Source organism: Molothrus aeneus, chromosome 1 (genome assembly GCF_037042795.1).
Source record: "Molothrus aeneus isolate 106 chromosome 1, BPBGC_Maene_1.0, whole genome shotgun sequence".
NCBI classification, from domain to species: domain Eukaryota; kingdom Metazoa; phylum Chordata; class Aves; order Passeriformes; family Icteridae; genus Molothrus; species Molothrus aeneus.
This window is the reverse complement of record NC_089646.1, coordinates 9703633-9729697: the sequence shown is the minus strand read 5'-3', so window position 1 is coordinate 9729697 and position 26065 is coordinate 9703633. Positions and strand designations below refer to the sequence as shown.

The 26065-nt window shown below is 36.0% G+C and overlaps 1 protein-coding gene across 1 annotated transcript in view; it reads left to right on the top strand.

Annotated features, from left to right (window-relative positions):
* The window catches only part of PTPRN2 (protein tyrosine phosphatase receptor type N2), a 636053-nt gene that overhangs the window by 268423 nt on the left and 341565 nt on the right, over positions 1-26065 (top strand). The window contains exons 10-11 of the mRNA XM_066551162.1: positions 2755-2841; positions 18393-18472. Of these exons, the coding sequence (XP_066407259.1) occupies positions 2755-2841; positions 18393-18472 (167 nt within the window). The remainder of the gene's footprint in view (positions 1-2754; positions 2842-18392; positions 18473-26065) is intronic.

Genomic DNA, 26065 nt, shown 5'->3' with positions numbered 1-26065 from the left:
ACAGACAAAACATATTTCTAAGAAAAACACTACTCTCTAATACAGAAACTGAATTGAGCAGGCTGAACACTAAGGACAGTATGTAAAAGATCACAAATATCATCTTTTCTGCAAGTATTGAGTGCTTGCACTCAGGATGAGTGGAGGGTCATGGGTGGGAGAGCAGGTGATGTTTGAACCTGAAGTCAGATGGGTGATGTGTGTGAGCAGTGCTGTTACAGGTTTGGTTAGCACTGTGCTGGTGGTAATGGTGTGATTCTCTCCATGTAAACAAAGTTAAAGGCAATCACCATGCAAACCATGCAAGAATGAGCAAAGTGAAACACTAAACAAAAGCAAAGCTTTAATTGAGCATGGAAAATCATGGCTGGGCATTTTTAGAGAAAGGCTTTGAATACTCTACTGTCCTACAACATAGCTGTCACAGAACTTTAATAAACAGTACTAGATTGTATTTTCTAACTTCCCAACTGGGAAGCTGGAAAAATTGCATTGGAAAATATCATGATTGTAATTATTCTTAATGGGAATCCTCAAATGTGACTGTGGGATCAGCAATAGTATTGGTACCGTAGAATGCTCATCCTGCAGCTTTCCTGTGCTATTATGAATGATAATTTCCTAGCCTATCAAACTGCATCTGAGTTTGTGAACCTTTGTGTTTGAGTTTGATATTGCATGAGAGTTACTAAGACTGCTCTTGGATGCTCAGGCTTGCAAAACAATGTTCTTCCTGCACCATTTTCTCACCCATTTCCCCTCCAGCATTATTGCTGGTCTGTAGCATTCAAATGCTCTGATTATACCCCCCATTTACTGCTGCTGCATTGGCTTGTTGCAGCATATCTTGTCTTTGAAGCTGGGGAATGCTTTTTCAGGGCAGTAGGGAGGGATGAGCCGGGAGTAGGAGGTTGAGGCTCCCTTGGTTAAAAAGCAGCACCAATGGACACAGCAGCCTTTGCCTGCATCAGACTTGCTGTTACAGTAAAAGCCCACTGCTGACACCAATCATTTCAGTAAAATTTAAGCCAAGCTCTTTGGGAGAAAAGATTTAATTAACACATAAACCCCAGAGTAACTATGACAATCTGCTTTCATAGTGATGAGAATAATCACATTTCTATCCACTGTCAGTCCTTGAAATATAACAGTTTTATGAATAATCTATAGTACTTTTTTTTTTTTCTTACACAATCAATCAGATTCTTTTGTTACTTTCACACAAGAACATTTCTGTCTTAGAAATCTAGAAAATCTCTATATTTATCTGGTGCCTTGAGGGGCTACCTCTGGTTGTGTGACAGGAGGTCTCTTGAGCATTTTGGGCTAGTAGCATGAAGGGAGGCTGAGCAATTCCATGCTAACCAAGATCCACATGAGATATCCCATTATTTAAATAGAGGTGCCCTTAGGGCAGTGCATGCAGAAACCAGTGAAAAAAAATTCACAACCAAAAAAGAAAACCAACCAAAAACAAAATGTAAACCCCCAGTGTTCATTGCAGACAATAAATAAAATAGTGGCAATGTATGTAATGATTAAATAAATTAGATTAAAAACCTTCAACTCTGAGGTAGAAATAGTGACCTTTGAAAAAAGCTTTGAAAAAAAAAATCTTAGTCCAGTTGAAAAGATTGTCTCTAATACTACATGCTTTTTTGACACCTTCTTCTCCTACTTATTTTAAATCCTCAGAGGAACAAATACAGAACCTTTTTTCCTGTGAGGTAATCTCAGGAAAGTTGTTTCTGCTTTACCGTGGCATAAGTTAGGTATGCTTGTTAGGTATAATTTTATGATCTTTGGGGCTTTAACAATATTGAGAATAAATCTATGATCACAATTTAGACAGAGAATGTTGTCTCTCTTGTTTTCACTGGACACTGTTATGTCATTCCTGCATCTTTTTTCTTTCCTAATACTTTTTTATTTTGTTCCACAGTACTGAAAAACTAAGCAAGGTAGGATCTGTGTATTAGGGATGGAATGCTCTTAATACATCTTTAGAGTTGTATCAGCTCTAATAACCTGAAATTCTTGCAAATATAAATTTTGCATCTGGATAAGTGCTTTTTAAAATGATAGCAGTCATATTGTGTTAGGCTTGATTGCAACCTGTTTTCTAAATTAAAAAATGTAAATGTGGCATTGACAAAGGTTAAAAAGATTTAAAGGGGTCTCTGTCAGCAGTGTATGCACACACCAAGCTAAATCCTATGTATCTAATCAGTGTCCTCTGGACTGTGTGTCTTGCTCCATTGTTTACTTTCAAATCCATAATAATTTTTGTATCCTTTCACTGAGCAAAGATTCATTTTAAAATCTAATGAGTTTAAAAATATGCTTTTCACTTGTCCACTTGATACCGAGCCTGCAATTTGACTTTCATTGTTTGTTTCCCTCCTTGTCTCGTCAATCCTTTTCTTTCTTTCTGTCCTTTTACTTTATTACATTTCTTATTGAGGACTGAGATGAACTGGTAGCTGCATCATGGGCCCATTACACTTCCTAACAATTCCATTTGCACCTTATTGTTTGTCTTATTGCTGGAAAATTCAGGTGATTCATCATGCCTGAAGAAGCACCTGATCCCAATTCCCTTGATATCACAATCACTATGTGACAGGAATACAGTTAGTGGTGGCTTTCAGACTCAAAGAGGCCAAGGTGATAACTCTTTTGGGACCTTTAGCCTCTCAAGTATTGATGAGTTCCATTTTTTTAATGCTCTGTTTTCTTGCTCCCTTTCAACAGCCCCCTGAGTGTGGAAAAGGGCTTGGAGTTAATAAAGGAAGTGGCAGATCTCCTGAAGCTGCAGATGAGTGTCTTCGATGATGTCAAGTATGTATATGGGATTTTCTCCTTTTTTATTTTAGTGGATGTCTCATTATTTTTCAATAGTTTGTCTTACAAGGAAATATCTGCTCTTTACTGTCAAAATTAAGGAGAAGGGGCAAGAGGGGAAAAAATATTGATGATCTTTGTAACATTCCCTACACATGGGAACAAATTATTTTGAGAAAATTACGAAGAATTAATTCTTTTTCTTCTTTCATAGGGAAAAATAATCTGTTTCAAATGCTATACAAATAGTACCAACTTTATTTTACAGTTTCTAGGCAAGGAAAGTCTTCTGAAGGGTAATTTAACCCAGCATAGCCAGGGGGAAAAAAGACGTCAGAGATGGATAAAAACTTGGGTGCCTGGCTATGAGTCTGGCACATGGCACACCAGGTCATGCTTTTTGGTCTCCTATTATTTAAGAAGTCACAGGGAGTTCAGCTCTGCTGAGCACTGGTTTTCCTCCTATGATTCATACTGATGAATGCTCTGCATGTTAATGTCATGAACTAGGAGGTTATGATCTGCCATGTCTAGTAAAGAGTTTTAGACTGAGGTTTTTCTGAAGGCATTTTGGAAGAAACATGTTCTTCACGAAAATTCATCCTCTCTGTATAAAACAGAAGGAGTTTGATGTAAAGGTAATTGAAAAGAAGGGTCAGCTGTGGGAGGGTTTTGGGAAAGGGAGTCACATCATGGGCACACAGGAAATAACTGATGTCTGGGTAGCATCCAGCTCCTGCCTGTGTTTCAGAAGGTTTGGGACTACTTGCCTTGGCCCATGAGTTGGGTTGCTGGAGTGCAGCATCTGTCTCACCTGTGCTGCCATCAACCACTGTTTGATCTTAATTTACAGAATGGAATTAATTGTTTAATACTCTTTTTAAAACCATAGTCTGATAATGCTTTGTTTTAGTGGAAGTGTTTATAATTGATTGTAAAATAATACATTTCTATTCCTTCTATAACTGTACTTGTATGGAGAAATGGACTACTGGTGAGAAAATCTTTTCAGAAACCTGGAAAATACCAGGCATTTTGGCTTTAGCTATTGAGTAGGAAAATACTCCCATATTTTGTTTGTTTTGATTAATGTCTTTTGGTTGTATTTCATGAAATACATTTTTTAAATGAATAATGAGTTTTTAAATTGAAAAAAAAAATATTATATTCTATTATATTTCTTGTAAGGAGAATTTGTACCCTTGACTTTGGACACTAGCAGATAAGGTCCACTGCTAGTAGAAGGTCTATATTTATAGGAGAAATCCCATGGAACAATTTCTCTGCTGAATCAGGGGGTTCAGCTTCATTAACTTCATTTATTTAGAGTACAAGAACACTTTCACCCACCTTTCTAATTTTTAATAATAAAGCCTTTTGGTTATTTTTTATCATTTTATAAATCACAACACTTTGCAGTTGATAGGCTGTAGATTTGTTCTATAATGATAAAAATATCCTTCCAGTGGTATAGCCAGCTGTGATGGACCTTTCTTTTAATGAGCAGAATTAGCTGCATATTTTGCATCTATTAATATGCAGTCTCATGACTGTACTGAAAATATTTGTATGGTCAGTACCTTAAAAGTGTGGCATGATTTACAGGAAGTCCAAACAGGATTGAGCATTCTTTCTATCCATACAATGTTTTTATCAGTCTTAGCCTTTAAAAAAAACTATAAACCTGTGAAGGGTTATCCTAAATCTCAAATCAGTGAAGAATTCATCCATAAAAAATTTTCTTTATTCAAGAGAATGAGATGCTTTGACTCATAAAGTACTAAAGGAAGGTGGAGCTGACCAGTAGGTAAACCAGGAGTAGAAGCTTTAGACAAAGGCCTTGCCAAAAAAAGAGTTAACGCTTTTTGGATTTGTTGTTTTCTTGCCATTGCACCACTATCAGTGGAAAACAAATTTGAATACTCTGGTTAGCTTCTCAGTGGCCTCATGGAGAGGAGTTCCAGGAAAAACCTGATGTCATGTCAAAGTCACCACTGACATATGAGTAAATATGCTTCCTACTTGGGCTAAGGCATCATGGGGGATTTCTTTTATTTCACTGGCAGCTAAAAGTATCCTTTTTCTTAAAGATTTTTTTTTTTTTTTTTTGTAAAAATGGGGAAGTTACGTAGAAAAAACTATCAGTCAGCCTGGGGAAAGAGGAATTATAAAAGTGGTAAGACTTTGTCATACTAGCCTACTTTAACTGTGACCAGAGTATTTGCTTGGTCTGGAAGTCTCAATTCTCTCTTTTCTGTCCAAGAATTCCCAATGGTTAGAAAGTAACAGTGTAGACTTGGACTTGTTAGATCATTGCAAAGATTTCAGAGTAATGACATGTTTATGAGAATCACAGGGTTAATTTGAGTGTATAGAGAAAGTCAAATAGGAATAGTGCAAGAAATAAGGAGAGAGGGCAAGTGGTGAGTTCTTTTAAAGTGCTTTAAATTCTCACTTACCTGTTTATAGTCCTTTATTCTGAAAAAAAACCAAAAAACAAAAATCCCAAAAAACCACCCCAAAACAAACCAAAAAACCAAACAAAAAAACTACAACAAAAAACCGCAAAACCAAAACAAAGAGAATTTAAAGTAACTGCTTCACTAATAAATTACAGCTTTTAGTTAGTCTGCAAATATCTTTCCCTCTTGCCTATATTTTTAGTTTTTCCCTGTGCTTTGAAGTTAGGTGAGTAAACAATTCCCATGGATAGGAATCCAACACCCTGTGTTAGCTCTTGATTAGCTGGTTCTTGGTAGTAATCAGCTTATTTTATGAAGATACAATTGTCTTTCACTATCCTGCCAACTTTAAGGATAGACTTCAGTTCACAGGATATCCCCAGGCTTGTCTTCCAGAGCATTCAGTCCATCTCTGCAGCTGATTTGTTGTCAAGTTCACATTGACATAAACTTTGCTCACCCTGTGAAGCAGATGAGTGGGAATAGATTTAGGGAATTCATAATTAGAAATATTTCAACATTGAAAATAAGATCCAACACGTTAGTTGTCACTTTTGGATACCGCCTGAATCTTTATGGAAGTAATAGTTATGCTTAATATGTTTTGTTAATGGTTATGTAGCTGTCAAATAAATTCCATTATTTCTTATTACATCATTAGAGACCATTAAAAGGATATTAGCATGCTGATGTAATTATGCAAGCAGACGTAAAATTACTATAGTTATGATTTTATAATCTAATTATGGGTGTCCAATGCCCCTGGTGATTGATTGTTGGACTGGTATCAGGGATTGAAGTCAGATGGGTACTTATGTTTAGGAGGGTTTATATCTATTTTCTTTTTAAAAATATGACTTTGCAATCTGCAACACTGGCCTTCTTCATGTAATTGAGTTATTCACAACATGAGACTTTATCAAGAAACATCCAAATATAATAAAAATACCAAAATCTCCAAGCTCAACTTTGAAAGTAATAGAAAGGACACAGAATTATTAGTCAAAGTCATTGATTAGAGCATAAATGACTTAACTGGTTTCTGATGAGAATACAAATAATTTTTGTATATGTATTTAATGTTCTTACATTTGGGGTATTTACTGCCAACATCAGCTCTGACCTTAGGAGAATACCTTTGTATGGAAAGAAAAGAGATTATTCTGATTTCACAGTATTTCATGCCTTATATCCTACCATTCTCAGCCTCCAGTTAAGTGTGCGATTTTCAGCTGAATATTGCATTCTCTCTAGACTGATATGATTTTCCCAATTGCTATTGAAGATCTTTTGCTCTAGGTGTCTCTTTTTTCCCCATTTTGTTCTCCTTTAGCTTCCTCCACCCATTTATCTTAATGGCAGTTTCCTCATTTTTGCCTTCTAATATACCAAAACTCAGTACTCAAAGAACTGAACTTTCAGGAGATGTGCTATCTTGACCAGCATTTCCATTTTTGTATATAATTTTTCAGCAGAAAACCTCTAGCAGAGCATTCTTTATTCATTCCATAAAACTGCATTAATCTCAATCTGCTGCTGTTGTTTTGAAGTGTAACAATTTACTATATAACCATATAATCTATATATATAATGTTAAGAGTGAGCAGGACACTTAGGCTAAATTTGAAATGCTAATATAAATAGATTTTTTTAAGTTGAAAAGGCTGGTTCTGATTATCTGATATAACATCCTGGATTGCAAAGCCATTTCATTTAACCACTATTCCCCTATCATGAATTGATGCATTTATATTGTGCATCCAAAACTAAGTTAAAAGACCAAATCCCTCATCTTTCAGAGTTTGAATCTCCAACACCCAGGATTCAGGCTGGTTGTTCAGCTCTCCCCTCACAGTGCTCCCCACCCCCACTGGGACTACAGGTGAATTCAGTGTTTACTTAAGTAGTTCATTATATGAAAAATGAAAAATTCAAGTTAACTGAAGCTATACAAGGAAACCATATGAAGACTTTAGCTGATAAATATCTTTCAAATTTTGTAGCAGACACAGCAATGTGATTTAACATTTTGAAAAGAAAATACTATAAATTTGAAGTAATAACTAGTTTCAAAATTTAACTAAGCTTGACTTATTTAGGTGATGAGAATAAACAAAAAATTGACTTTGGACTGAACTCAAGCCATTTTCTTGGTTTTTTTTGTTCAGGTGGCCAATCTTTTGAAAAACACTAATTATGATAGACTTCTGAAATATTGAATCACATCTATATATTTTTCTATAGCCAACTGTTTTATTTCATGAGCAGAAAAGAAATCCTCAGTTAATGAGTAGCTCTTCAATGTTTCATTTTATTTTCATTGTTCAATGTGTGACTTTAGTTTTTATTTATTGCACTTCATTCAAATGCTGCTTTGAGGTCAGAAACCCCATTTCCTTCTGTTTTGGTTTGGATTTCTTTTCCTATAGTGCTCTTCACTGCACTATCAAAATGCTTGGCAAACATGAATTGATATATTTAACTCATATGAGTTACGGGGTTTTATTAGGACCATCCAGAGCTGGAGTTATGCATGAAAAGATTAGTGTCAAAGCTTCTGGCACTACAAGGTGTCCAGTGTGATGTCTCACTGCAGGGCTTACTCAGCCTCTTCTGAAACAAACTTACCCTGAGACAGAATCCCATTGGCTCCAATCTGCTGAGCATTCCATTACCTGAGCATTCAGCAGTCCCAGGAATCAGCTCTCCATTCAGACAATGGTGTTTGGCCTTTAACAGAAATAAATAAATAGATTCCTGAAATTATTTTTCCTCAAATGAACTGAGAATGAGTCTAAGTCTGAAGTGAATGATTCCAGCAGAATTTAAAGTAACAGCAGGACCTTTAAATCTTTGTTACTCTATTCCATACTCTATTTGCAACATACCTCCTGAAGTCTGATAAAATTGAAATTAAGGTCTTCTCTACTACATGACCACCATTCATCTTTGGATTTCAAGGAGCCTGAAAAAAACTGAAAAAACTGAAAAAACCACTTTAAAAAGAAAGGCTGCATTTCTGTGTTTGAAGTAAGATCAATTTTTCCTGTTATACAGTAACATGTCCATAGTGTTAATCATGTTTTTAACCATTTTGTGTAAATAGTGATTTTAACAAAAGCTTGGATTTGGAAGGCTTATCCTGAGGACAGTTACAAGCACATTCTTTTCATACTTCAAATCTCTTGTTTCCAAGTACTGGGGTTAGAGATATTTTGCACCTCCTTTTCAAAGAACAGGCCTTACACAACCAAACCCTGCCTACCATTGTTCCTGCTCTTAGGAAGAGCTGGAACGGTTGGGCTGGAATAAATACAATTTGAAAAGCCAGCCAACCATCCCAGTGAAAAGAACCTGAACTGAGGAAGATATCTGAAAATCAAACCAAGTGGTGAAAGTTTGGAGCAGTTTAAAACACTTCCAAATTGGAAGTGTTGGGCAGGCAGAGGGGTGAGTGGATCTCCTAGCCTCACCTATTATAAACATGTGCACTGGCTGCAGTGTCCTAATCATGCACTGTAGGTTTTGTTCATTGTTTGTCATGGTACTTTTATAACACCTGAAAAATTCAATCAACCAGTTAATCATATTCAGTCATCCAGAGCCTAAAACTGGAACAATACTTGGCATTTTCACTCCATTGTGCTGATGGGTTATGACATGTGGTGTGTGTATGCTCTAAATGTGAACAACTCAGGAAATTATTGAGAGGCAGGACAGTGTGAGGGAGGATTATTTAACCACTGAGCACTGGTAGGACAGGTAGCACAGGGTCTTGTTAGGTTTACATTTGAAAAGTTCCCTCCATTGTGCAGATTCTCCACGATTCCATTCTCCTTGATTTAGTGTGATTAATCTTTTCTTGTGTTGTATGTTGAACATCTGTGGATTAATATTCTCGCAAAGTTTTTTTTTCCAGATTGGCAGATTCTGGATTCTGTTGTCTGTGTCATTTAGATTTACTGAGAGGAATGTTCTATAACTCATCCTGCTCTCCTTAAGATGCTGTAAATTAACTAGAAATATTTTTTTTTTCATTTCAACTCCTTTTATTGTCCAGTTATTAAGCAAGATTTGTATTTCAATTTGAACTATACCATGCTTAGTCTCAATAAAAAGATAGACCTTTCAAGAAAGTTGAGCTGTATTTTTCATCTGCTCTCTGATCTTAAATAGCAAACAAATAACTGTGGTTATTTGACATAATCTTGTTTAAAGTGTTATAAAAGCATAGCTCAGGAATAATGAAACCCCTTTTATTCAAACTTGACTTCTCCCACAGATTTAATGAGTCTGGGAAACAAATTATGTGAAAAATGCATTGCTGTAAATCATTGCATGCAGGCATTTATAAGAAATTACATTGTGTTTTCTGGTACATATTGTCTTATTTGACAACTAATTTATAATATAAAGATTCATCACTTTTTAGAGGAATGATGATAAGGAAAAAAAGGTGAAAATTTAAACTATGCATTTCCTTACTTAAAAATGAGTTATTCCACAACCTTAGCATTACATTAGTCTTGTGGCTTTTCCCCCTGAGGTACAATACATTTTGTGTTCTTTTCTTAAATGAATGTGCATATAACCAAGATAATTTTGCCTTCTCCACTGTAACTTTTCTTCCTAGAAAATATAAAAATCATTACAGTAACAGGAAGGATTTTGGCCTGCAGCATTTTATGAATTCTAGGCTGCAAAAGAGAAAGACCATAAAAATCTAAGGAGATTCTTATAAATAATATGTATGGTGCTTGGCTTTCCATTGCAACATTTCATCTCATTAAAACAGAGGATTTGCATCTTCATAATCAAAAGCAGAATGAATCCACTATTATTGATATCTTTCCATTAACTCCTAGGTCCCTGCTCAAGAGAAGGTTTTTACAGATATGTGAACTTCTGAAGTCTAACCTTTTCTAACTTCATATTTCTCTGCTACTCATCTATCTGTGTGACTGAGGATACCATCATATTCCTTTTTTAATAAAATCAAAGTTCATAACATTATAGGGTAGGCAGGATATACTCCTTTCAAGCAAGTCATTGAGTGTGTGCCAATGCATTTGATTTATATAACACTTCACATATTATTAACAGGTAATAATTTCCATTCTGCAGATGGGTAGATTGAAACTCAAGGCAGTTTGCTTCATTTTCCCTAAAATGGCACAGGACTTGATGACAGATATGAGAACAGAAACAGAGAACTGTGATTCTCACTCTTGAACTAAAGCTTCATCCACAAATAGAATTACTAATATTAGAAATGAAAAAAAGGTTTTGATGTAGGGATTTGTTTAAAAGAATAACCTCTTAGAAGAAATGTAAAAGGTATTTTATGTCTATGTCTGTCGTGATCCTCCTGCCCTTAGCTGCCTGATTCTCCTAGAAGTACAAACACTTTTTTTTTCTCTCATTTTGTGACCTGGATGGTTGGATTGCATGAGCATTACAGACCTGCTGACCCAGCCAAAAAAGATAACGGATTCTTTTGCATTTTTGTTACAGCCTAGCCAGTAAATATTGCATAAACAGGTCAATAAGTTGAATTACAACCTGCCTGTGGAAGGGTTTGTATTCCTTAAGAGCCATAAAAGACAGAGCAAATAGGCATCTGTAGGTGCAACTGAAAAAGCCCAATAAATTCTACCTGCAGTGCCTCCTTTGCCAAGGAAATATCTCTACCTCACAGCTCGCAGGGGAGCCTCAAGAAAAAATCTTCTCATTGGTTTTCTCAGAGCTAAGGGAGAAGCCAACAGGTCCTTATGAGGACAAGCAGGAGAGCTCTGGTTGTAGCACTCAGAATTTGGTGGCCTTTTGAACTAAGACTGCAGCAAAGTTTGGGGGTTTTTTGACTTTGGTTGTGCTGCCTAATACTGATGCAAGAAATTTGTGTGCTACATGGATCCTATCAAAGCTCTGAAAGCTCTGAACATTCTGAACCTGTACCTCTGTAACAGCCCTAACATGTGAGTCATGCTCCTCATTAAGGATTGAAAGTCGCTTGTGTAAGCAGAGCAAAAGGTGACTGTCATCCCAGCAGAGAAATTTTACATGTGCTTTCAGCCACTTCCATTAACAACACAGGTGTGTACAGGGTGAGTAGGGCTGAGGCCAGGAAAATGCACTGAAGGTTTACTGGGTGAATATGAAAAATTTCTGTTGTTTGTAGATAGAAAGGTATAAAGAAGGAGAATGGAAATATAAATAGAATGCTTGTTTTTTTCTTTTTTTATGACACAAATTTTATACTTTAGCTTAGTCCTTGGGGAGTGGAAGAAAAATCACTGTACATTTAAGAAGCTTTTTGAGACCATTCTTCCACCCTCACAGGGTCCAAACAGGTTTTTTTTTTTTTTACTGTAAGAAATTATAGCACTTGTATGGTTTGTTCTTTTAAATACTGTAATTAAGAACCTTATTTGCATGGCAGGCAAAGCTGGCAACTTTCATGTACTCAGTGTGGTGAAAATGTCAAGTTTCATGGCTTGTGACAGATTAATAGAAAAATTATTTTAAAACTCTGCAAATTATTCATAGATATTGAGTAATCATCAAAAGTTGCATTTTGTGAAGAATAAAAATAGGGCAAACTGAGTGTAGCATCAATCTCTAAATTAAGCATTGTCTCTTTTTTAAATCATTTAAATTGTAGGCTTAGCAAAATAATCTTCACCTCAGATGAAGCAAGTTGTAAAATCTTTAAAATACTCTTTCATCATCTTTTGCAATGTAAATTAGGATCAGTGTACTTAGCACAATTTTGATGCATATAGATTAAATGATTAATACAAAATTAATGATTAATGTAAAATAATTAAAGCTCCATCTTTTAGTATCAGTATCAGAGACCCACCAGACATGGATTGCTGTTATTGGGAAGTGTCCCTTTCTGGACCAGTCATCCCTTTCCTGTGACTTCAGTCTGGAAATTATTCTAATGACAGTAGTGTGTCCGGCATTTCATTATCTGAGCACCTTGTTGTGGCCTCTTCTCTGCCCCTGAAATGCTGCTCTGTGCAGTCACTCCTCAGTGCTTATCATGTCAGAGGGAGAGAAGAGGGCATAACAAGGTGTCCAAAACTTGGACACCTAATAATTCTTACCTGATAATACATCATAATTCATATCTGATTTATGAAGAATGTAACTTGCAGAAGTAAATCTGGGCTGCAACCATCAAATCCAGACCTAAGTTTGTTTCCATGTAGCTGCATTTGTGAGATGTGATTGCTCTGAAACTGTCAACCTTTCTAATCTTTGTGGTCTACCTTTGTGGTTCTGCCTCCCAGCTGCCTGGTGAAAACCCCTCTAATGAAACTCAAGGTGTGATAGGAAATCAGGCACTACCAGGTGAGCACTAAAATTAGTGTCTTTCCCTTAGCAGGGATTTTGCTTTTCCATCTTTAGTTCCTGGTCACTGTCAGACCAGATGAAATGGCAGTACAAGAAGTCTTTAACTTTCTATCTCTATGCTGTGTTTACTGCAAGAACACTTCAGAGAATGGTGCAAACTGTTCCTGCTTAGTTTATATGAAGGATATAAATATTAATAGATAACATATTACTTGCTGTATTGCAGGGTATTCTGGAACACTGTGCATCATTCTGCACTTTAAGGGAGCATGTTGAGAGTTTCGTGAGAAGGGCTCGAAAAACTCATTTTGCTAAAACAGAGAAAGATTTTTTTTAATTGATCACTGGCTGTGCATACATACCTGTCAATAGGAATGTGAGAAGACATACAGCTCCACATTGATATTTCTGCAGTCCAGGTGCAAAGTGAAGCAAATCTTTGAACAGTAAAGATATTAAAGTGTGAGAGATGTGTGTCTTTTTAGTATTAAGTCTGAGTGATGAGCAATAATTCTCTACTCAACAGTTCAGGGATGTTATTTTGTAGCAGGTCAGCACAACGCATCCTTTGCAAGCTTTCCTGAATCTTTGAAGCTCAGTCAGGTACCTGCTTGTGTAATTTAAATACAGTATGATGCAATGCTTCACAAAATAAATTCTGGTCAACAGTTCTGGTCAAAAATGTTGGTAAAACTTGAATCAAGTGGTCAACTGATTTACAGCTACTCTGATTATCAGAAGGATAAAAAAATAGCCATTGTACATCTCTTAATCCATTCTTGTATTGTGTGTCAATGTCCAGCTGAAATTTTCTGCTTTTTCTTTCCTCTGTAATTCATGCTGTAGAAACGTAATGTAGTACAAAAATGCCTCTGCTAATTATGTGCTTTTCCCCATTGATTTGATTTGACATAACTATGATTATATACCTCTAAATTTAATATATAAAACATTTACAGCAACATGAGTATCTTATTTTTTCCAGAATTGAGAAGGTGAAAAGGAGGCTTCAGTTCAATATAAACAATGGACATAAGCTTCAAATTCCTAAACACAGAAGGCATAGAAATGTGTGCACATTGCAAGTCATTAGTTCAAGCCCACCAAACGTTTCCTGAGACAATTACCTTCACTGCTATAAAATTTGCTTTGCATAGTCCTCTGGAGCGTTACTAATTGCTTTTCTTAACCTCCAGAGATTAAAGGATTTTGAAATGAACATATAGACAAGTGGTGACTTTAATTTCAAATCTGAGCTTTATTAAGGCAAGCCCTGTTTTATTAAATAGGGTCATTAAGAGAATGTTTCATGTTGGAAATAGCCAATCCTAATCTCCTCATCTTCCTCCAGTCTTGAGAAATTGCACTCTGCCTGTATCTTAAAAATGAGATGCCACCTCAAATCAGTTCCATCTGGCATCAGCTCTATGTCTCATCTTCAAGAGTGCACAGAGCCATGTTGGCACTTGTTTCTGAGATGCTTTTCCACTAGGGGGTATGATAGACTGTGAGTGCATCTCTCAGCGAACGCATGGTGCGATCCTGCAGTGCTGGAGGACGCGCACACGAGGGAGAGGAACAGGCGTGCAAAGCCTGGCACATAATTTATGGAGATTTAAATCCTGTCACTCATAAATATAATTATAACCCACGGCTTGAAAGTGATATGGACCTTGCCATATTGATCATGCTCTAGCTCTGTTTATTCACATCATTCATTTGTTGACAGGGAAAATATAAGAAGAATGCTGTTAGTCGTAAAACAATTAACAAAAGGAAATACTTCTATTTTACACAAAGAATATTCTTTGTTTCTGTGTGTGCTGTGCACCCTCCCACCTTCAGATGGGAAATAGAAACCCAAGGGGAGGGGATTTTATTAAATCGGCAATCAACCTTCAAGTCATTTTGGTATAAACACTGTAATTATTTCATCTCTAGTAAACAGAATAAAAGACAACAGCACATAAGGGTGACAATTTGCAATATGCTTAGAATGTCTTTGTTTAAAAAACCCCTTATTATGACTGAAGGCAACATTATTGTAAGTAAAAAAAAAAAAAAAGGCAAAAGTCATGACAGCCAACAGGGGGGGTAATTAGTTGGTAAAGTTCAAATAATAAATTTAGCAGGTCATTGCAACAGACGTTGCATTTTGTGTGGGGAGAAGTCACTATTTATTATCCTTGAAGCCAGAACTGCTTACCTTTATTAAAAAAAAAAAATTGTAAGAAAGTATAAGGAAAAAGTGATAAGTGCAATTACAATAACTTCTAAAATTCATAATCTTCACTTGAGTATAAGCTCATTTGTGAGAGAAAAAAATTACTACAGATTTACCTGGGGGTAATTGTAGTAGCATGCAGCTCTGGGCAGGGATAGACAAAAACTCCTGTCTGACATTTTTAACCCCAGTTGCAGCAGATGTCAGACATAGGTGAGGTTTCAGCCTGGTCAATGGTTTCTGTGTGACTTTTCTCCTGCCCAGCTGGGTGAGTGCTGGCTGGGGTAGGGTACCAGCAGGAGTGATGCCTCTGCTCCCCCAGCACCTCCCTCGTCTGTGGGAATGGTTTGCTTGCAGTGAGCCCCTCTATTTAGAGCAGTTTGAAGACAATTGCCATTAATGTTAGCCAGGTTTCAGAGGGTCTGACATAGTCTCATCTACCCAACTCAAATTTCCTATCAGAGTTGCATTTTATAAATCTTGAAGCCTTTTTTCAGGCTGGTTGACCTCTTGTTAAAAAGTCTTTTAAAAATATTTTGCAGTCATATAATTACTGGTTTTGTTTAAATGTTCTCATCCAACACATAATGAACAGTGAGGAATTCCCTAAAGGGCATCTTTTGTTATTGAAATGTTTATTTATTGAGTGCTTTTTCCAGAAGCCCCCATGAGAAAAATCTCATTTTATGAGCTCCTGAAGCAGTCAGTTCCCAAAACATCAAGCAGAAATGCAATTTTGACCAAGTAATCTCAAGGTCTTTTGTTTGCTTTTAAATAAGCAGAATGCCAATGTGCAAAAAGTTGTGACAAAAGCTGCTTTGTTTTCTGTATTTTGCCAATATTCCTAGTGAAGCCAGGCTGATGTGGTGCTCAGGTGATTTCTAACATACAAGAATTCAATTGCTACAGTAGAGGAAAACGATGTCTCACAAAGCAACATGTTGCAAATGATTCTGCATGATTCTGAGATTTATTCTTTCCTGCAAAAGAATGGTCTTAACACAGTAGCATCCCACTTGCATGAGAAATTTTTTTCCTCACTGTGTTTTTGTACTGTTTTCCCTGAGCAGTGAGGAGGAACTACAGTACTTGTGGCAGCACTGATGTGGGCATGACTCAGATCTTGCTGTGTTCCTGTGTTATCCAGGTGGAGTCAGTAGAGAATAGTGGGATGGTTGCTGACAGGCTTCACTCCTTGGAAATCCCCATCTCTCACTGCCTGGGCTGGGTCACTGAAATGATCTGGTTTTAATCTGTGATTTTACTGATGCCAGGAAGTGCAAGGTGGCTGGGAGTGGGGCAGGGCAGGACGAGTGAGAGGAAGTGGGGAGTGGCTGAGAGGAAAAAGTAAAGAATTCAGGTAAGGGAAGGAGGGCAGGAAACTTTTTGTGTTGCTGATAGAGCTGAAGTATAACTACATTGTGGTTGAAATTTTGTGTTGGTTCTAGGTTCTCAGCTGTAATGGACTATGCAGTGAAGATTTGGGGGGAATATCTGAAATTGGTTTTTCTTTCCCTCCTATCATGGTGATGCAAGAGCTGCATACTGGGGTGATGCTGCTTTTATTTGAAGCAGACTGCTAATGGCACTGTAAATATCTGAGCACCTGAGAGGAATCAGCATTTCTCTTAGGTTGACAGCACAAAAAGAAGGACAGTGCAAGATTACTTAGAGTCAGTATTTGATATCCTAAAACAGGTCGATTATCGCAGGGTTAGTGACAGAACAGTCTGGATTTTTGTACAGCAGTTATCTCAAATAAAAAGTACTTTGCAATTGTTGAGTATTTTAATCTATAATATTAATATGATGTTGACAAATGTTTTGTACTTTCCTGCCATTATTAAAAGTGTTTCTTGACCATTAGTGACCAGGCTTTTAGAGTGTCCTTTAACAATAAAATCTGTTTTCTTTTTCTCCCCTCCTCCCAAGAGTACTTCAAGAAAAATGATTGATTAATGGCAGTCCCTGTTAACTCCAGAATAAAATGTGTGCAGTGCATGCTTTGCTAGTAAAAGATGAAAGGATCTTTCTTATTCTTACTCAGATTCCCTTTGTAACCTCAAAGCAAAGTCTTATATTTAAGAAAGAGTTTTTACTATGCAAAATGGAAAAAGTTTAAAGGTATTTCTGTCTAGGATATATGTGATCCAATTAAGCACACTTCATTAAGTGCTCTCCATTCTGTGATTGTAGAAGATGAACATGTTACTAAAAGAATCACTTAATACTTCATTTCAAGCCCTGCAACAAAATATTTTTCAATTTATTTCTTCTATGCAAAAATTTTTCAGATTTCATTCTCTCCTAAGGCACTGCCATAGGAAGTCAAAAGCTGTTACATGTACAGTTCCAGCCCATGCACTTCACCTTTTAAGCAGGGTTGCTCTTCACAGTATACATACAATTCTTTTCTCTGATAATGTGAGTTAAAAAAACCTTAGGAACTTGCATAATACATATTATGTAAGAAAATTCTATAAAATAGTGCCAATTTTTGTTTTTCTTCAGACCCTATGCTCTTCTCCTCTGTAAATTCTTGCATTATAATTGGTATAGTCTCTTGTTCCCCAGAAATTTTTCTTCAATAATACATTCCCTATATTTTTATGTGTATTTTTTAATGTTTTTTGTAGATAAGTATTTAAGTTTAGTTTTAAGGACATGAACCTGAAATTTCTTATTTCCTTTCATCAGATGTACATGTAGGATGTTTATTGGGATGGATGGAGAATGAATGCAACATTACAAATATAGTTTTATTTTTCCTTAAAATTACACAGTGATATTTTTCGGTGAAGCCCTGAGTACATTGCCATTCTACATCTGGCTAATCAGTTGCTTCCTCTGTAAATATCTTATAGATTTTAGTGCCATAAAGGAGCATCAGGCTACATGCAGAAAGGTCTTCACAGAGTCAAATAGTTTCCTCTCAAGAGTTGTTATCCTCTCTATTGTTAAATGATAAATACTTTGTGGTATTTTTCTGGTCAAAACCAGCTATTGGATCAGATATGTCCAGAATCTCTTCTCCACACATATTCTTGCAGAATATGATTAAGATAAATATTCAGAGTTTTTATATTGTCCCTCTGACTTGCAGTTGTGACAACAGGAACTGAAATTGTGTTGATATTGGGAATATAAATGTGAAAGTGCATGTAATCTTCTTTGGATGCTGAATTCCAGTGATGAGCTATGCTGTACTTCACTGAATAGCAATTTCAGTGCCTCCGTTTTTCCATCTTCATAATAAGAATAGTATTTACAGAAGTGTTCTGAAGTTTAGTTAATGTCATTGAAATTCTTTCAGACAGGCACAAAATACACAAAGGAAACCACAAGAGGTATAAAAATGTATGCAAATGTAGCTAATGAAGCAAAAGGAAGAGGGCTAAATGGTGTCTTAATAGGTTCTCTTTAAAAACCTATTTTGATAAGGGATATTATGCCATGTCTCTTGATTATGAATCTTACATTTTTTTAATAATCTGTTTCAGCGTGCTGGGACCAGCTGTGACCTTCCGAGTGCGCTCAAACCTCCAAAATATTTCAACTGCAGATGTTGCCAAAGAAGCAGGTAAGTCCTTGTCCTCCTTTCCCAAAGTGTGACTCCCCGCGTCTGTTTAGCAGTCAGTACCACTGCAAACAGCACAGACACATCCTGTTCTCCCAGAACTGTGACATTTAAAGAGGAAGAGAATTGAGAGGTGAGTGGCACATGAAAAGTTGAAGTTTAACATCTTTAAGTCCATTAAAACTGTTTGAGACTTCCTTGTTTGTCAAGAAAACTAAATAGAGGCTTGTCATCAAGTTCCAGTGAGGTGAAAAACTCTTTGGTGTTGTCAAAAAAGCTCGTAAAAACACATTAGTCATTTGTAAAAGATGATCACTTTTCTGATACTTTTTTTCAGGGAACAAAAATGTTATTACACCTTAGCCTTAATTTCTGGAGCAAAAGATGATAGAAATATGCCTTTTTTTGTTGTGCTGTTTCAACTATTTCAATGACAAGTTAATCTTGGAAGTAAAGATTGCATTTCTAGAATTAAGCTGCTTCTGAGTAAATTCCACTGCTCTAAGGACTCCTATTGGCTCCTTTTCAGCTTGGCTGTTAACTGTATTATGGAGCTGTTGACTGCAAAAAACAATTTTTGCAAGGTATCTGAATTTATGACTGATTTGTTTCCAAATTACTCAATTGATAGACTTTAAAAATCAGAAGTAAACAAGTTGCAATATTGCTTGAAAACAGAAACAAGAAAAGTTCATGTAAATAAACACTGAGAGTTCCAATCTGTTTATTAACTTCTACTTTTGCTTCACCATGGATGAATGTAGTTACAGAAAAAACTGGGGTAGCTCCTAGGCCAGAATTTTCCTTTGCACTGGAGAAGGGTCTTGTTAACTTTTGATTAAAGAGTAGCAGGGTCAAAAAACCCTAAATGTGTACTGTCAGAACTATAAATTTACAATAAGCACTGAATTATGTGACTCATGAATGGGTATGATTTTTTTTTTTCCTGGGAAAATTTAATATGGCTTTTTTTATAACAATGATCTTCCCTGTCTTGTAAACTTGTTGAATCTCTCTGAAAGGATCAGCAAATATGATGCTGTTGGTAGAGCCTGCCTGCATTGCCAGAGGCTTTTGACAAGGTCTTCCCAGAAGTTTCTAAGGAAATGAATTGTTTCTTAGAATGTGGAATATGGAACAGAAAAATGGTGAATCACTAATTTGTTAAGAGGCAAGAAACAGAGATTAGGAAAAAAGTATTAGTTTTCTAAAAGGCTAAGATAGTGAAAAAAATATGTAAGGATCTCTGCTCAGTGTGTAACATTCAACATAGTTACAAGTGAATTAGAAAAGGGAGTGAGCAGGATGGTGAGAAATCCTGCTAATACTGAATTATTCACAGTATTAAAGGTGAAAGTTGATCTTAGAAATGTAGAATAAAGCTGAGTGAATGGACTCAAAATGGCAGATGAATTTCATTGTAAATTACTGTAAAAATTTCATATGGAGAAAAAATAGCTTTGCATACAAGGTCTACATAGTAATGTACTTAGTGTAGTAATGGCTAATTTGATGAAAATGACAGTTCAGTCTCCATTATCAGTTGAATGAGGAAACGTTTTTTAAGGATTATTTGGAATGGAATAGAAAACAGAATAATATCATTTGTTCTTTCATAAATATGTCCTTTGCCTTTATTTAAATACCACATATAGTACTGCTTCTCATACCTCAGATGGATTTGAAATTCTGGTTGAAATGGAAATATTCAGGGAAAGGCAGAAGGCATGAATATAAGTATGGAATGTCTTCCATATAACCAGTGGTGCAGTAAGAAAGGAAACTTTATTTTGGAAAAAAAAAAAAGAGTATGGTATGAGAAAGGTCTGTCAGCTCTAGAGTTGCACAGTGAATATGGACAGGACTGTATAATTGCTTTTGCAGTGCAAGAACAGATGAAACTGGCAGAAGGCAGGTTTAAAATAAATCAGAATGCAGTTTATAGTTTTTCCAGTTGTGGATAATAAGGTTTACATGTATTCAAAAATTTACACATAAGAAAATTAATGGAATTGACATCCACTGAAATTTAGCAATGCTGTGGAAACATTATCAAGTCCAGGAGGTTCCTGATGTGCCTTGGCCTGTTCCTAGCAAACTATTCTGAAAAGTAAAAAATGCTGTAACTTGTTTATTTTAGTGAAACTCACGATATAACATTCTGGTTTTGCTTACCACTGGAATCAAAGTAGTTGTTTTCAACTTCTTTAACTTAAATGCTACTGACAAAGTAGGGAGTTTCTGGGGACAAAATAATGCCACCCCAGAGAAAGGGCAACAAAGTGGTGAAGGATCTGGAACATAAACCCTGTGAGGAGTGGATGGGAGAGCTGGAGGTGTTAACCTGGAGAAAAGGAGGCTCAGGGAAGACCTCATCAGTCCCTACAAGTGCCTGAAAGGAGGCTGCAGCCAGGTGGGGGTCAGTCTCTTCTCCCAGCCAGCAACAGGACAAAGGGAAATGGCCTCAAGCTGTCTCAAAGGAGGTTCGGGTTGGATATTGAGAAAAATGTCACTGAAAGGATGGTTAAGCACTGAAACAGGCTGTCCAGGGAAGTGATGGAGTCACTGTCCCTGGAAGTGTTCAATACCAAACAGACTTGGCCCTTTGGGATATGGTTCAGTGGGCATGGTGGTATTTGGTTAAGGTTGGACTAAATGGTCTTGGAGGTCTTCTCCAACCATAATGTTCTATGATTCTAAGAATTTCTGCAGATTCACCAATTTAAATTCGTATTTTATACAGTAATTTCATCTACTCTTTATTACATTAACATCCCAAGCATTTTTTTAATTTCTATTTGCTTAGTGAATTAAAACTTTCAGGTTTTGATGGCTGCAGAAAGAGGTTTATAGGAGTTTTACATAAGCTCCTCTTGGTATTTCAGTGTGGCCATAGTATTGTCATAACTAAACCTTGTGTTTGTCCTTTACATTAAAAAAATAAAAAGAGCTCAGAAATATATCCATCCCTCAAATATTTTAAATTTAAAAAGTATCTTATCTTTTCTTTCTAACTCATGAAGTTGCAGTGCTTGTCAATGTACTCACTAATCAGTTCATTTATTTTAAGCAAACGTCTTACTTCCAGATCTCTAAGCCAAAAATAAATTCTCTTAAAAAATCAACAGCAATATATACTTACATAAGAAGTTTTTTCAGGCTCTAGTTGTAATTATAAATTTTTAAAGTCAACAGTGTCTTGAAGAAAAGCATTCCAAGTACTTAATTTACCAAGGGAAGCCAGAGGAGAATAAATCAATGCATACTTCCAAGGTAGGCACAGGTAAATGCATAATTCCATGCTGTACTGCTATTAGGGAACTTGACATCCCTCCAGGAGCTTGGAAAGCAGATCTTGTTTACAGAAATTGAACAGACCAAATGGACAGAAGAATTTCACAGTCTGTCACATCCTTAGAAATGAAAAGAATTTGGAAATTGAGGTAATCAGATGGCATAATAAACATAGGAATGTAAATTATTCAGATTTGCAAAAAGGAATCTATTTCTGCAGGTGTTATATACATGCAAGTCTCACTGATAGCCACAAGAACAGTGTCTGTGCAGCAGTTTGATCTCATTATTCATGTAGCATATATTTTTGTAACCAAAATGGATACACTTCATATTTTCCTTGCACTATTTAAGGCTTAAATATAGGGAACTATATTTAAAGTTTTCCATCCTCCTCTGTGGAGTTTGAAAAATGTTCAGGTTAGAGAAGACATGGGACTATTTAGTAACTATGCAGGGAGGTGAAGGACTTAAAATATCCACTAAAAAAGAGAGATATGGAAGTATGATAACAAAAATGGTTGTCTCTGTTGTCTTGGAGTTTGAGATTTATTATTCTTGGTGCACACATGACCCGTCTTGAGGGAAAATAAGCTCTCTAAAATCCTTTAGAAAAATTCTTGCTGATAAAACTTTTTTTCCCAGTAATTCACGGTTCCAATTCTGTGTAAATGTTTTGGTTACTTTTGGTTGGGGTTTTTTTTCAGTTTCTAGGGCTATATAATTATATGAGGAAGCTGACAGCAGAGTAATTTAAAATTGTGAATAGCTTGTTTTCTCACATTAACAATACCTTTATTTGTTCTAGAGCAGGACATCCAACATTTTGCCAGCTTCACACTCTTTGGCATTCAAATGATAGAATACATCTTTCATCAAGTAGCTGTCCTCTGGCCTATTTCTGTTTAATGAGTCAGGTTCAATGGTGCAATGTAATTTAATCTCAATGTTTTGAAGAAATAAACTTTCTCAAGACATTAGTTACCTGCTCTAGGAGTAATTACAGTTGGCATGACATCATTTAGACAAACAAATGTATATTTCTTTTCTCTTCAGTTTAAAGGTCAGGAGAAACCTAGCAGAGAACAATTATCGGTAAGATAACTCTATAGAAAATTGTAATATATTTGATGTAGAAATAAGGAATGAAATTGCTTTGTATGTAGTCCAGAATCCTACCATTTAGGCAAGGACAGTGATAATTAGAAAAGTGGAAACTTCTGAAGTTTCCAAGCAAAGAATTTTGGCATCAGGTATCTGTAATGGTCATTTATATTCTGAACACAGGGAAAAGAGATGTAGGAGAGTTTTGGGAACAGATGCTCAGCACTGCTGAAATGTCTTTTAGTGTTAGAGTCATGTTCACATTTCTTTTTGTATTATATTGAAGTGCAACATTTTAGGTGTTTAGGTGAAGACTGAAAAGCAAAGGCCTGTGGGCATGGTGTAGGCATGGTAGTGATGGGGACAGACAGCACAGTTAAAGTCTGTGCATATAACCAGATATTAGGGAATTAACAGGTCTTGTGTGCAAGTTCTTGTGCCTAAGATAACTTGTGATACCCACTAGTATGGAAGGTCAGAAATTTAGATTTATTTAATGTATATATAGGAACAGAAAATTTTTCAGTTTTAATTTCCATAACTTTAAACTAAACCATTGGTTTGGATGGTTTTGTGGTTAGCTTTCTTTTTTTTTTTCTTTTTGGTTGGGGCCTTTTTTTACTTTGCTGTTGCCCTGTTGGTGAAATTCACGTTTTCACACTGCATGTGGTCTGAAGGGGACTATTATCCTGACTTAGAGAGTAGGTTGTTGAATCATATGAACTTCTTGTCTAAAAATCATTCCTCTGTGAGTGATTTATTTCTGAAAATAAAACATCACAAAATTAATTCTGCTGAAACACAAAAATGCAAAGCATAATGTATTGTTATTCAAATTTTACTGTATTATGCAATACAGCAAGCTGATTTGAATAAAAACACTGCCTCAAAATTATTGGAATATATTAAAAAACATATAGAATTTCTCAGCAGTTTTAAATGACTGCAAATGATTAAATCTGAACTCTTACAGATTTTGAGATTTAACATCTACAAATTTTGGTCATGTCCCAGCTGTGAGCTGAAATTTCCATGATAAAAAATTCAATGTCAAAAAGTTCTATTGTGTATATGAATATTTTTGTTGAAGTTGGCAGCTCTAAACAGACAAAACACCATCCTTAGCTTTTAGCATTAAACAGTCCTTTTGAGTTAAATGAATACTTCAAACCCCTTAGAGTTAACTTACCCTGTGTAGTGTTTCCAGCTGCTGGTGTCTGATTGGTTTGGATATGGTCCAAGATATCATATGGTCCAAAGTGGTCCAAGATATCATAGTTCTTAATTAGGATGACTAAATGGCCAAGCTCTTTGTGAACCTGCATTCAATTGGTGAAGAAAGTATTTATGCCTTATTCTGCCTCCAGTGTACTGCTTCTCTTGCTGACATCATGAAATTTGACAGTATTTTTTTGTGCTGGTTTGCTAATAACATCCACCTTGTTTTTCATGGTGGCTGTCAGTGCAGGAGACATGAATTCTGTGTCATCAAAAGGAGGAAATTTCAATTTCAAAAAGCAAAATCACTGTAGCTAGCCTTGGTTTTCTTGTTGACTCTTGGCGTAAGCTTTGCAAGTCTTGTGAGAAGTCTCAGCAAGATGAACTCTTGCTTCAGGCACCAACATGTCCATGCTGGCAGAGTGTCTTGGATCCTTTTTCTACCCCACAGTTGTGAGCAGTGATGGTTGTTTTGAAAGTATTCATTGGTCAGTCACTGTCAGATCACAATTCAGCTGTGATGAAGTAAACAACAAGTTTAAAGTCTTCAGGTGAATTCCTTCTCTCTATCTAGATTTTTGTACACTGTGCAATAAGATATCTTGCTCTCTGAGATGGTAACAAAGAATGTGTCTGTGAATAATTTGGAGTTCATCTTTGAAGAGAATTGACAGCTTCTGTGTCAGAAACTTTGAACAACGTAGCCAGGAGGCTGTGAGGTTCATCTGATTTCACTTGCCCTGTCCCTGGTTTAAGTAGGATTACAATTCTTTGGTCTATAATGTGAAACGTAAAGATTTGACAGGTCTTTTTCTGTTCTTACCTCTCTTAAGTCTTCTGGTGTAAATCCTGATTTCTTCTACTCAAGCCTCCTTAGTTCACATTGTCCTTCTTCACCTCCTGAGCTCTCTGTAGTGGATCAATTTCCTTTCACCTGCTGTATCACCAAATCTGTCTGAATTATTTTCCTCGAATCCGTCCATTGCTGAATAAAGGATGTCATTATGGCTTTGAAGATTATTCAGAAACAGAACTGTCTCCTGCAATACCAAATGTCTGATACAATGATTAATGAGTTTTCAAGATGGCATTTCTTTCCCACCTTGTTCTTCTGTTGAAAAATAGAACAAGTGAAAAGTGCCACTGTTCAGAAAATGTCTCAATCCTGAAGAATAACAAGTACCTTTGGTTATGCCTCTTCTCCATGGACTTCCTTCTAATTATGGTATTCATATCTGTGATTAGTAGGGGTAGAATTCATTTGAACATACACCTCTCTCCTCTAAGAATAACTGTGAGGCATCTAATTTTAGAGAGAAATATTTCTTGTCTTTAAAATCACTTTCTGTTTTAATAGAAAATTGCAGAACTTCCTCCTGTTCAAGTTATAAAGTCATGTCATCTCTTCCAGCATAAACCCTTAAATCCAGCTGCTTATTGGGAATTGTAAAGCTACTTAATAATTTTGTAAAACTGGGGAGGAAAACAAAAAGAGCTAATTAGCATTATGTAGTTAATAGTCTTTAATTTAAAGCAATGATAGTTTATGTCGTTGCATTTTCATGCCTCTTATTTACACCCATTAATAGAAAACTGTCAATTAAACTAAAATAAGGAGAAACACACCATTGGTGTAGAGTAGATATTAGAATATTGTGGAATACAGTAATTAATACCTGAACAACACAGGTTTAATGGAAACAGCAGAATGGAAGCTTAGATTGAAACTCATGTATTTTTGTTAGGTGTTTTTTTTCTGAAAACTGTAAGCAGGCCTATGGAGACTGGTAAAATAAGTCTTCCATTTAAGTAATTTATGTAATGGTTTAGAGGTTAATAGAGATTTTTAAGCTGAATTTTTTAAAGAGCCCTCTGCTAATATATCTAAATGCATTTTAATAGTGGAAATAGAATTCATCTAAATCTGTTGCAGCTGTTGAAATGTTAGGCATTTATTCAAAAATAGTTGCCTAGATTGCC